At 35.8% G+C, this 14,118-nt stretch overlaps 1 protein-coding gene across 5 annotated transcripts in view; it reads right to left on the bottom strand.

The window, feature by feature from the left end:
• The window catches only part of THSD7B (thrombospondin type 1 domain containing 7B), a 799,570-nt gene that overhangs the window by 209,307 nt on the left and 576,145 nt on the right, over positions 1-14,118 (bottom strand). For 4 of the 5 annotated variants that reach the window (XM_044768990.2, XM_044768984.2, XM_070507604.1 and 1 more), the window contains one exon: positions 11,897-12,160. The exons of the other annotated variant lie outside the window; for it this stretch is intronic. In XM_044768990.2, coding sequence (XP_044624925.1) covers positions 11,897-12,160 — 264 coding nt within the window. The remainder of the gene's footprint in view (positions 1-11,896; positions 12,161-14,118) is intronic. 5 annotated transcript variants of the gene reach the window in all.

Here is a 14,118-nt window from a genome sequence, read left to right as displayed (position 1 = left end):
ATCAATCAATGTGATACATCACATTAACAAAATGAAAGCTAAAAATCATATGATCTCAATAGATGCAGAAAAAGCAGTTGACAAAATTCAACATTCATTTATGATAAAAACTCTCAACAAAGTGGGTATAGAGGCAATGTACCTCAACATAATACAAGCCATATATGATGAGCCCACTGCGAACACCATACTCAGAGGCAAAAAAACACTTTTCCTCTAAGATCAAGAACAAGACAAGAATGTCCACTCTCACTACTTTTATTTAACATAGTACTGGAAATCCTAGGAAGAGCACTTAGCAAGAAAAAAAATTAAAAGGCATTCAAATTGTAACAGAAGTAGTAAAACTGTCATTACTTGTAGATGGCACAATATTACATGTAGAAAATCCTAAAGACTACACCAAAAAACTGTTAAAACTAATAAACGAATTAGGCAAGTTTGCAGGATACAAAATGGAATACACAAAAACCAGGTGCATTTCCATACACTAATAACAAACTATCAGAAAGAGAAATTGAGACGGTAATCTCATTTATAATTACATCAAAAAGAATAAAATACCTAGGAATAAATTTAACAAAGGAGGTGAAAAATTTGTACACTGAGAACAATAAGGCATTGATAAAAGACAGTGAAGAAGACACAAACAGAAAGATATTTTGTGCTTATGAATTAGAAGAATTAATATTGTTAAGAAGTTCATACTACCCAAGCAATCTATAGATTCAGTGCAATCCCTATCAAAATATCAATGGCATTTTTTAAAGGAAATAGAACAAACAATCCTAAATTTGTATGGAACCACAAAAGACCCTAACAGTCAAAGCAATCTTGAGAAAGAAGAAGAGAACTGGAGGCATCACACTTCCTGATTTCAAACTATATTGTAAAGCTACAGTAATCAAAAAATTATGGTACTGGCATAAAAACAGACACAGAGATCAATTGGAAAGAATAGCAAGCCCAGAAATAAACCCATGCATATATGGTCAATTACTTTACAACAAAGGAGCCAAGAATATACAAAGGACAGTCTCCTCAATAAATGATGCTGGACAGACACATGCAAAAGAATGAAACTAGACCACTATCTTATACCATACACAAAAATAAACTCAAAATAAATTAAAGACTTAAATGTAAGATCTGAAACCATAAAGCTCATAGAAGAAAACATAGGCAGTAAACTCTTTGACATCAGTTTCGGCAATGATTTTTTTTTTGATTTGACACCAAAAGCAAAGGCAACAGAAGCAAAAATAAATAAGTAAGATTACATCAAATTAAAAAGCTTCTTTCTGTTGTTTCCCTTGCCCGATTAGACATGGTACTTGAAAATATGCTGCTAAGACTGATGCCAAAGAGCATACTGCCTATGTTTTCTTCGAGAAGTTTCATGATTTCGGGTCTTACATTCAAGTCTTTAATCCATTTTGAGTTGATTTTTGTGCATGGTGTAAGGGAATGGTCTACTTTCATTCTTTTGCATGTGGCTGTCCAATTCTCCCAACACCATTTATTGAAGAGACTCTCCTTTCTCCATTGTATGCTCTTGGCTCCCTTGTCGAATATTAGCTGTTCATAAGTGTGTGGGTTTACTTCCGGGCTCTCAATTCTGCTCCATTGATCTGTATGTCTGTTTTTATGCCAGTACCATGCTGATTTGGTTACTATGGCTTCATAGTATATTTTGAAATCAGGGAGTGTGAAACCTCCAGCTTTGTTCTTTTTTCTCAGTAATCCTTTGTCTATTCGGGGTCTTTTGTTGTTCCATATAAATTTTAGGATTCTTTGTTCTATTCCTGTGAAAAATGTTGTTAGAACTTTGACAGGGATTGCATTGAATCTATAGATTGCTTTCAGAAGTATGGACATTTTAATGGCATTAATTCTTCCAATCCAAGAGCATGGAATCTCTTTCCATTTCTTTGTGTCTTCTTCGATTTCTTTCAACAACGTTTTATAGTTTTTGGTGTACAGATCTTTCACCTCTTTGGTTAAGTTTATTCCTAGGTATTTTATTCTTTTTGTTGCAATTGTAAATGAGATTGTATTCTTAATTTCTCTTTCTGCTACTTCGTTGTTAGTGTATAGAAATGCAACCGATTTTTATATGTTGATTTTGTATCCTGTGACTTGACTGTATTCATTTATTGTTTCTAAAAGTTTTTCAGTGGATTCTTTAGGGTTTTCTATATATAAAATCATGTTATCTTCAAAGAGTGACAGTTTCACTTCTTCTTTTACAATATGGATCCCTTTTATTTCTTTTTCTTACCTGATTGCCCTGGCTAGCAGCCTATTTTCAAGTACGATGTCTGACTGGGCAAGGGAAACAAAAGAAAAAATGAACAAATGGGACTACATGAAACTAAAAAGCTTCTGCACAGCAAAGGAAACCATCAACAAAACGAAAAGACAACCTAACAATTGAGAGAAGATATCTGCAAGCCCTATATCAGATAAGGGGTTAATATCCAAAATATACAAAGAACTCATGCATCTCAACAACAAGAAAACCAACAACCCAATTAAAAAATGGGCAAAAGATCTGAACAGAGATTTCTCTAAAGAAGATATATGGATGGCCAATAGGCATATGAAAAGATGCTCGACATCATTACCTATCAGGGAAATGCAAATCAAAACTATAATGAGGTATCACCTCAATCCAGTCAGAATGGCTATAATTAACAAGACAGGAAACAACGGTTGGCGAGGTTGTGGAGAAAAGGGAACCCTTGTACACTGCTGGTGGGAGTGCAAATTGTGCAGCCACTATGGAAAGCAGTATGGAGTATCCTCGGAAAATTAAGAATAGATCTACCATATGATCCAGCTATCCTTTTGCTGGGTATTTATCCAAAGAACTTGAAAATGCAAAGGCATAAAGATACATGCACCCCTATGTTCATTGCAGCATTATACACAATAGCCAAGACTTGGAAGCAACCTCGGTGCCCATCAAGGGACGAATGGATAAAGAAGATGTGGTATTTATACACGATGGACTACTACTCAGCCATAAGAAATGATGAAATCCAGCCATTTGTTACAACATGGATGGACCTTGAGGGTATTATGCTGACTGAAATAAATCAGAGGGAGAAAGTCAAATACCGTATGATCTCATTTATAAGTAGAAGATAAAAACAATGACAAACAAACACATAGCAATGGAGATTGGATTGGTGGTTACCATAGGGAAAGGGGTGGGGAGGGCAAAGGGCATGATTAGGCTCCCATGTGAGGGGATGGACTATAATTATTTTTTGGGTGGTGAACATGATGTAATCTACACAAAATTTGAAATATATTACAATGTACATCCGAAAGCTATATATTGTTATAATCCAATGTTACTGCAATTAAAAAAATTAAAAAAATTTAAAAAAGCTTCTAACAGCAATGAAAACCATTGACAAAATAAAAAGAATCTATCGAAGGGGAGAAGATATCTGCAAACAATATATCTGACAAGTGATTAAAATTCAAAATATAAAAAGAACTCATACAACTCAATATCAAAAAACAAAAATCCAGTTAAAAAATGGGCAGAGGACCTGAATAGACATTTTTCCAAAGAAAACCTACATATGGTCAACAGGTACATGAAAAGATGCTCAACATCGTTAATCATCAGGGAAATGCAAGTCAAAACCACAAAGAGATATGACCTCACAACTGTCAGAATGGCTAATCACAGAAAGGCAACAAACAACAAGTGTTTGTGAGGACGTGGAGAAAAGGGAACCCTAGCACACTGTTAGTGGGAATGTAAACTGGTGCAACTACTACAGAAAACAGTACGGAGGTTCTTGAAAAAAATTAAAAATGGATCTAGGCTACGTTCCAGTGATTCCACTTTTGGGTATTTATCCAAAAAAATGAAAACACTAACTTGAAAAGATATCTGTACCCCATGTCTATTGCAGCATTATTTATAATTGCCAAGATATGGAAACAACCTAAGAGTCCATCAATGGATAAATGGATTAAAAAAAGTGTGGCAGATATATACAATGGAATTTTATTCAGCAATAAAAAGGAAGGAAATTTTGCCATTTGCAATAACATGGGTGAATGTTGAGGGTATTATGGTTAGTGAAATAAATCAGAAAGAGAAAGACAAATACTGCATGTGAAATACTGATTTCACTTATATGTGAAATCTGAAAAAAAACCTCGTATAACCACAGAAAAGATTTGTGGTTGCCAGAGGCAGGGGTGGGGAGTGGGCAGAACAGGTGAAAGGAGTTAAAAGGTGCTAACTTTCAGGTATAAAATAAGTAAGTCATGGGGAAGTGATGTATAGCATGGTGACTATAGATTAAAAGTTTACTGTGTATATGAAAGTTGCTAAGAGAGTAAATTTTAAAACCTTCTTCAGAAGAAAAAAGAGTTTGTAACTAATGTGTGGTGATGGATGTTAACTAAATCTATTGTGGTGATCATTTTGCAATATTATAAATATCAAATCATTATGTTGTATACTTGAAACCAATAATTATATATAACATTAGTTATATGTCAATTATATCTCAATTAAAAGGTGATTTATTGAAACCTAAATTGGATTACATTACCTCCTCTTCTTCCCTGCTGACGATTTCACTTAAATTAGATCCACACACCTTGCCTTGTCAAATAAGAGTCTGCCTACTTCCTCAACCTCACTTCACAGAATTCTCTTCTTACTCCCTACCTTCAGTCGATAGGGCTTCCTTTGTTTTTTGCAACAACTTCTTTCCTGTCTTAGCATCTCAGGACATGCTTGTCCCACTAACCACAATGACCTTGTATGTACTTTTTTTTTTTAATTTTTTTATTAATGTTATGATAGATTACAACCTTGTGAGATTTCAGTTGTACATTTTTGTTAGTCATGTTGTGGGTATACCACTTGCCCCTTTGTGCCCTCCCCCCACCCCCCCTTTTCCCTGGTAACCACCGATCTGATCTCCTTATCAATATACTAACTTCCACCTATGAGTGGAGTCATATAGAGTTCGTCTTTCTCTGATTGGCTTATTTCGCTTAACGTACTTGTATGTACTTTTGACGAGGTCGCCTCCTTCTCACCCTTCACATATGAAGTTTATGTCACTTCAGTGAGGACTTCCCTAAAGTTCATCTAAAGATTTTCTATTCAGCATCCTGAGAGCTAATGAAGACTTGAAATACTTTTATTCATTTTATTTCTGTCTCCCACTAGGCAATAAACTGCATGAGTCTCTGATTCCCCCTAACTGTACTCTCAAATCATAGAAGATCACCAGGTACAGCACAGGTGTTCAATATACAGGTTTTGATCAAACAAATGAAGACCCAATATGTAGGTGATGTCAGCTTTACAGTGGTGTAAATGATTCCTCTCTTCTGTCTCATTTTATAACAATTAACTAGATGTCCATAACCAAACAAAGGTGTGAATGAGCAAAGGCTCATTATGCCACAAAACCAAGGAGGTTTTTAGTCAATCTATGCTTTTGAAAATAAATGAGACCTCTATTGGGGCTGTGGATCCAAGAGAGCTGGTGAACATGCCCCACCCCAAATCACCACAATTGGGACAAAAATAACCTGGAGAGTGCAAAACCAGGCAGATACCCATGGGTGAGAGAAAAGTTGCGGAAGTCCAGTTTGCCTGAGGGGAGATTCCAGCATGCCATTGGAGCAGGACAGAGAAGACTTTGGATGTAGAGGAGAGGGAGGAACTTGTCAAGGTGTCCTCTCTCTCCACGATGACACTACAAGGGGCTGGAATTATGGTGGTGGCAGTGGCTACCTCTCCCACAGAGGAAGTGGAAAGCAGTAACCTCTCTCACAGAGGCAGTAGAAACTGAAAGTGGTGAGTTACTGCCCAGCTATTTAAGTTGTATGAGTTGCACTTGGAGAAAGCCATTCTTTCCAGCAGCACCTAGATTTCTGAGAAGGGACCTCCATGACTGGGGGGAGGGAGAGAAAGGGAAGGAAGTAGATAAGAATATCAAAAGGCATTAAAATAACAAATGTCCTGCTATTTGCTTCAGGACAAAAGCAGGAAGACCCCTCACAAACATCTGGGAGTACCCTACTCAAGTATCCCACCATCAGGCCTGTGGACACCGCCAAAGTCCGGAGTGCTGAGCCTGAACTCCACCCTCTGCCAACTCCACTGTGGGTTTCTTGTGCACACTCCTGAGTGCAACCTTGTGCATGCTTCTTTATTTTTATTTTTAATTTTTAAAATTTTTTCTTTTTTAGGAAGATCAGCCCTGAGCTAACATCTGCTGCCAATCCTCCTCTTTTTGCTGAGGAAGACTGGCCCTGAGCTAACATCCATGCCCATTTTCCTCTGCTTTATATGTGGGATGCCTACCACAGCATGGCTTGCCAAGAGGTGCTATGTCTGCACCCGGGATCTGAACTGGTGAACCCTGGGCTGCCGAAGTGGAACACGTGCACTTAACTGCTGCACCACAGGGCTGACCCTTGTGCATGTTTTTGAATGCATCCATGAGAGCAAGCTCCTGTAGACACAGAAGATGCTCAGCTAATAGGACAAGGGAGAAACCACAAACTAGCTATAGTGCCACCTTCTGGAATACAAAAGAAAGGTTTCTAGTAGCCAGACCAATGAATTGTAAGACCAAAGACCTAAAATCTTAATTAAAGAAGAACCTGCTACTCCAAATGAAGAGCAAACTAACAAACATTATGAAAAAAACAGACATAAGGTATCACAGAAAGAAAATGATAATTCTTTGGCAACTGAACTTAAAGGCACAGAATATTGAGAGCTAACTGGTAAAGAATTCAAAATATCTGTTATGCAGAAATTCAATGAGCTATAACAAAACTCAGAAAGATAGTTAAATGAACTCAGGAATACAATTAATGAACAAAGGAGTCCTTTCACAAAGAGATTGATATTTAAAAAAGAGTCAAACAATTTCTGGAACTGAAGAATTCAGTGAATGAGATAAAGAATGTAAGAGAGAGTTCTGGGAACAGGGCAGACCAGATGAAGGAAAGAATAAATGAATTGGAGTATTGGAATATAGAAATAACTCAGAAGAGGAGAGAACTAAGATTTTTAAAAAGTGAAGAAATGCTACAAGAGCTATAGGATTCAATAAAAAAGTCAAATATAAGAATGACTGGTATAACAGAAGGAGAGAGAGGGAGAAGAAAGCAGAGTTTATTTAAAGAAACAGTAGCAAAAAACTTCCCAAACCTGGAGAAAGACTTGAATATACATGTCCACAAAGCTGATAGAACACCCTATCATCCTCAATGCAAAAAGACCTTCTTCAAGACACATTATAGTGAAACTGTCAAAAATCAATGATAAAAAAGAATCTTAAAGGCGGCCCGGGGAAAAAAGAAAGTAACCTATGAAGGAACCTCTGTTAGGCCATTAGCAGTTTTATCAGCAGAAACTCTAAAGGCCAGTAGAGAGTAGAATGATATATTCAGAGTGTTGAAAGATAAAAATTGCCAGCCAAGAATTCTTTATCCATCAAAGTTATCCTTCAGATATGAAGAAGAAATAAAAGTTTTCTCAGACAAAGAAAAGCTGAGCGAGTTCACCACCACTAGACTTGCTTTGTGAGAAATGCTAATAGAAGTTCTTCAAACTGAAACAAAAAGAAGCTGGTCAGAGACATGAAAACATGTGAAAGTACACAACACTCTGGTAAAGGTGGAAAACAGAATTTTAAAAATGTAACTCTATTAGAATGGTGTGTTAACAACTTAACTATGGTATGAAGGTTAAAGGAAAAGAGTATTAACAATAGCCATAGCTACTATAATTTGATAAGGAATAGACAGTATAAAAGAGGAAATTGTGACATGAAAAATATAAAATAGAGGAGTAAAAGGGTAGATCTTTTATAGGTGAATAGAGATTAGTTGCTGTCAGCATAAAATGAACTGTTTCATCTATGAGATGTGTTGCTATCAGTATAAAATGAACTGTTTTATCTGTGAGATGTTGTATGTAAGCCTCATGGTAACCACAAAGCAAAAAATCCAGAGTAGATTCCCAAAACATAACAAAAAGAGGAGGATGGAGCAGACCACCATGGAAAATCACTAATTTACAAAGGTAGGCAGAAACAGAGGGAAAAAGAAACAAAAAACAACACTCAAGTATGTGCTGCTTACAGGAGACTCACTTCAGCTTTAAAGACACACATAGGCTTCAAAGTGAAGAGATGGAAGAAGGTATTTCATGCAAATGGAAATCAATAGACAGTGAGGATAGCCATACTTACAGCAGACAAAAATAGACTTCAAGCCAAAAATGGTAAGAAGAGACAAAGAAGGTTATTATATTATGATAAAGGAGTCAATACATCAAGAAGATATAACAATCTTAAAGATACATGTATGCAACATCAAAGCACCTAAATATATCAATAATAAAAGATCCAAATGGAGAAATAGACAACAGAACAATAATGTAGGGGACTGTGAGACCCCACTGTCAGCAATGAATACATCATCCAGAGAGAAAATCAAAAGTTGGAATTGAATCATACTTTAGACAAAATGGACTTAACAGATATATATAGAACATTCCATCAAACAGTAGCAGAATATACATTCTTCTCAAGTCCACACGGAAAATTCTCCAAGACAGATCATATGATAGGACACAAAACAAGTCTTAGCAAATTTAAAAAGAATCAAATCATACCAACTATCTTTTATGACCATAATTGTATGAAATTAGAAATCACCAACAAGAAAAGACTAGAAAATCTAAAAATATGTGGAAACTAAAAGCAACCAATGAGCCAAAGAATAAATCAAAAGGGAAATAAAAAAAAAATTCTCTCAAAACAAATGAAAATGGAAAAACAACACATCAAAACCTATGGAATACTGCAAAAGTAGTTCTGAAAGGAAAATGTATAACAATAAATGGATATATTAAGAAACTAGAAAGATCTCAAATAAACAACAACACCTCAAGCAACTAGAAAAAGAATAAATTAAGCTCAAAGTGAGCAGGAGGAGGGATATAAAGATCAGAGTGGAAATAAATGACATAGAGACCAAAAAAAAGAAAAGAAAGGATCAACAAAATTAAGAGCTCATTTTTTGAAAAGATAAACAAAATCGACAAACCTTTTGCTAAATTAAGAAGAGACGACTCAAAATTAGAAATGAAAGAGGAGACAGTACAACTGCTACTATAGAAACACATAGGATCAGAAGAGACTGTGAATAATTGTACACCAACAAATTAGTTAACCAAGAAGAAACGAATAAATTTCTAGAAACACTCAACCTACCAAGACTGAATCATAAAAAAATAGAAAACCTGAACAGACTAATAAGTAAAAGGATTCAATCAGTAATCAAAAACTTCCCCAAAAAGAATATCCTAGGGCCAGATGGCTTCACTGGAAAATTCTACCAAACATTTAAAGAAGATTTTAATGCCAATCTGTCTCAAAATCTTCCAAAAGATAGAAGAGGAAGGAACACTTCCAAACTCATTCTACAGGGCCAGCATTACCCTGATCCCAAGCCAGATATGGACACGACAAAAAATAAAACTATAGACCAACATCACTTATGGATATAGATGAAAAGATTCTCAAACAAATTTTACCAAATCAAATTGAAGAACATATTCAGAGGATTATACACCATGACCAAGTGGGATTTATCCCTGGGGTCAAGAATGATACGATATATGCAAATCAATAAATGTAATACGTCACATTAATAGAATGAAAGATAAAAATCAAAAGATCATTGCAATAGATATAGAAAAAGCATTTGACAAAATGCAACATCCTCTCATAACAAAAACCTTCAACAGATTGGGTATAGAAGGAACATACCTCAACATAACAAAGGTCATCTATAACATTACACTTAACGCTGAAAAACTTAAAGTTTTTCCTCTAAGATCAGGAACAAGATAAGGTTGCCCACTCTCACCACTCTTATTCAATATAGTACTGGAAGTTATAGCTGCAATTAGACAAGAAAAAGAAATGAAAGTCATCTAAATCAGAAAGGAAGAAGCAAGACTGTCATTATTTGCAGATGATATGATTTTGTATACAGACAATCACAAAGATTCAACCAAAAAACTGTTGGAACTAATCAGAAAATACAGTAAAGTTTCAGGATACAAAAAATCAACATAAAGAAATCAGTTGTGTTACTATACACTAATAATGAAATAGCTGAAACAGAATAAAACTATTTCATTCACAATAACATCAAAAGCAGTAAAATATCTATGAATAAATTTAACCAAGGAAATGAAGTTCTGCACAATGAAAACTATAAGACTTTGTGTCTTCTTCAATTTCTTTCAACAAACAAATGTAAAGACATCCCATGATCATGGATTGGAAGAATTAATATTGTTAAAATGTCTATACTACCCAAAGCCATCTATAGACTCAATGCAATACCTATCAAAATTCCAATGGCATTTTTCACAGAAATAGGAAAAGCAATCCTAAAATTTGTATGGCACCACAAAGGAGCCTAAATATCCAAAGCAATCCTGAGCAAGAACAACAACCTGGAGGTATCACACTTCCTGATTTCAAACTACATTACAAAGCTATAATAACTAAAATAGTATGGTAATGACACAAAAATAGACACATTGACCAACGGAACAGAATAGACAGCCCAGAACCAAACTCTTGCATATTCAGTCAATAAATATTCAATAAGGGAGGCAAGAACACCCAATGGGGAAACAGTGTCTTCAAAAAATGGTGTTGAGAAAACTGGATAAACTCATGCAGAACAACAAAATTAGACCCTTATCTTATACCACTTACAAACTTTAACTCAAAATGGATCGAAGACTTAAGCATAAGACCTAATACCATAAAACTCTTAGAAAAAAATGTAGAAAAGAAACTTCCCAATATTGGTCTTGGCAATGATTTTTTGGATATCACATCTGTAAAATTCCTAACTTGTTTAGTCTTAAAAAAAAAAAATGTAGTAAATAACCATAAAATAGAGTAGGAGATTCATAAGCTCCATTGTAATCATTAGTCTCAGCCTCTTCCATCAACATTTATCCCAACTGTATTTATTTTTAATAATATTATTTTATCATTTTATTTTATTTTATTTTTTTGCTGAGGAAGATTCTCCCTAAGCTCACAATCACTGTGATCTTCCTCTTTTTGTATGTGAGCTGCTGCCACAGCATGACAGCTGACAGATGAGTGGTGTAGGTCTGTGCCTGGGAACTGAACATGGGTTGCCAACGTGGAGCACACTGAACTTAATCACTAAGCCACCAGGGCTGGCCCTATCCCAGCTGTATTTAATCTTCATTCTTTTCTCCATTCCCCCATATCTTTCAAATTCTCCCAAGGTTCAAAACAAAGACAGCCTTCTCCCTGATTAACATCTCACAGAATTATCCCAGATTGCTTAATTTCTTTTCTACAGTTGTTCTATTAATTTAGGCATACTTACACATTACATTGTAAAGCTTTTTAAATCAACTTTCATTGGTATTTTGTCAACTAGCTTAGAAGTTCAAGGTGTGATGTGTTCTGTGTATATGATTAGAGTACCAAAACCACTATTAAATGTACTCATTTGTACTGGGCTTTGGCTTTTTCAGTGAAGTAGAGCAACTGCACTCACTCACGATAAACAAGTGGCCAAAGGTAAAGTATAGAGTGAGGTGAGTCAAGGATCCAAAATAATCACGTTCCTGGTAATCAGTGAGAATGGATATGTGCATTTCATACGCCTATATTTTATGAAAGCCGGTATGTTATTGACAGAACTAAAACAATTATTAAAGAACAAAGTTACTAATTCTAGACCTTGGACAAATCTCCCGGACTGTATGTCAATGCTCTCATCTCCTGCTCCTCACCCATCTCCTTACCAGAGCTGCTGCAGTAGGAGGGGTCAACAGGTCTTCCATTTTTATCAGAGCAGGCAGTTGCTCGAAAGCGCACGCCTTCTCCACATTCTTTGCTGTCTCCCTGTACTCGCAGTCCTCGCTGAGACTCTCTTCTGCCTTCTGGAAGAATGCAATCTGACCAGTTTCCATAAGGTTGAGATACAAATGTATCACAAGGACACAGTTCCGTTTCCACTAGAGGGTACAGGTCAGCGTCCTGGCATTTCTCCTTTTTCCTGCTTTTCCCTGTGCCAACAAATGACATTGCTGTGTTAATTTCATCTCTATTGTTTTGTTAAGTCACTCACATTATTGTATTTACAAGCTCTTAGAATATTTAATCTTAAATGAAATAAAGCCTTTCTTTTTTTCACTCTTTTGCCATTAAAGTAAATCCTTGGACAATAGAAGAAACTCCCAAAGAAACTGTGAAATTCATATTAATTAAAAAAAAAAAGGTTTCATGTTGGAAAGTGGCAAAAAATACTTAAAAGATGTTTTCTATAGTGGTTCAGCAGCTAGAAAATTATTATTAACCTATTTAATATTATTTTCCTTATAAATTGATAAAAACTGATTACCTTGTCTCCATTTTCCTTGAAATTAAAAGTTGCCAGATTAAGCAAAGAAATGGTGTAAATATTAACATTCTCCCTTTTAAAGTACATCTTAAAAAACAGTTTATTCAAAGAACAAAGTGATATCCTCTCATACAATGGCCCTGGAGTGTGGCTGGGTGTAATCTGGGGTGTGGTAGACAAAGTAGAACATAATTTAATTGTCCCCATCATGCAGCTCACAAATTCTGACACAAACAATAAATTGAAATAAACGTTAAAATCTTATTGGATAATTTAATCTGAGAAAAAGATATGGCTTCCACTTTGAGAGACCTTTTTAACTTAAGTACCCCAGAACATGACTTACCTTACCAGTTGATTCTGACGGACCTTTTAGCTGTGACCCCATCTTTGAGTAATGAGAACACATATTTTTCACAGCTTTGAGTATTTGATAATCGTGTTTAATGGGCTCCAAGTCAGCCTGTAATAACTTGATTCAACTTTGTTGCCAACACACTTCCTCTAGATTCCTAAACATTTTCCTATATCTAATTCCATTTTCTATTTCCTCATTAGCTAGTTATAAAAAAGCAGGCAGATTTTTGGTCTATTCTAGTATTTATGGCTGTTATAGAAATGCTTGATACAAGCTGATGCATGGGCTACTTTCTCATTGTCAGATAGTTTACATTACATACAGCAATTTTATAGTTGTTGCCTAGAGAATTGACTCTAAGGTCTGCCAGGACGCTTATGGCCACAAGAAATAAGAAGAATTCCTACAGGATCTGAAATGATCCTGCAGGAGCTTCAGCCACACCACTGTCTCTCTGGGAGGATATATTCACCTACCTCTACCGTTAGGGGCACTTACTGAGAAAAATCTTTAGAAGCACTGCCTCTGTCACAGCTGTGAGAATCTACTGGTTGAGAGATATATCAATGGGTAGTGACTGGCTCCTTCCTATCAGCCTTTAACCTGCCCAAGTCTCCGGTGCTTCCCAAGCTTTCAGAGTACTGTTGCTTCATCTCTTCAATTTCAATTCTCTTCTCAGCACACTTACCCCTGGATTCTGAGTCTATCTATTCCTTAAAACTACTTACTCTTGTCAAAATAAAACAAAGACCTGGAATATCTTTTATTCCTTATCTTTCAGACTTAATTGCTCAACGATAGTTCAGAATTTTGACTACACCATCATTCCTGAAATATTCTTTCCAAGTTCCATCTTATCAAACCTTTTTGTCCCTCACCTCCCCCATCCCACACTTCCATCATCCCTCTGATCATATCTTATTTGTTTGTTGAATTCTCCCTCTGTACCTCTCTTAACTGATGGCCTTCCTCAGGGTACTGCCCTTGGTTCGCTTCTTTTCTGATTCTACATCTCTACTCACACGGAGTTTAAATAATCATCTAGATCTCTTAAATCCCTAATTATTATCTTCATTCAGCCCAGATTTCTTGGTTAAACTCCTGAGCCACAGACTGGAAATGTACACCTAAAGGACCAATCAAACTCAACCTGGCAAAACTCACACTCATCCTTTGCACATCACAGCCTTTCTTTCTCTTTCTACATTTCCCAATTCTACCAACATGACCAAATAAAAAACTGGAATTCACACTTTAATCATTTT

Source organism: Equus asinus, chromosome 4, assembly GCF_041296235.1.
Source record: "Equus asinus isolate D_3611 breed Donkey chromosome 4, EquAss-T2T_v2, whole genome shotgun sequence".
Taxonomy (NCBI): domain Eukaryota; kingdom Metazoa; phylum Chordata; class Mammalia; order Perissodactyla; family Equidae; genus Equus; species Equus asinus.
Note: the sequence above shows the minus strand (reverse complement) of the source record. Positions and strands in the feature narration are given on the sequence as shown.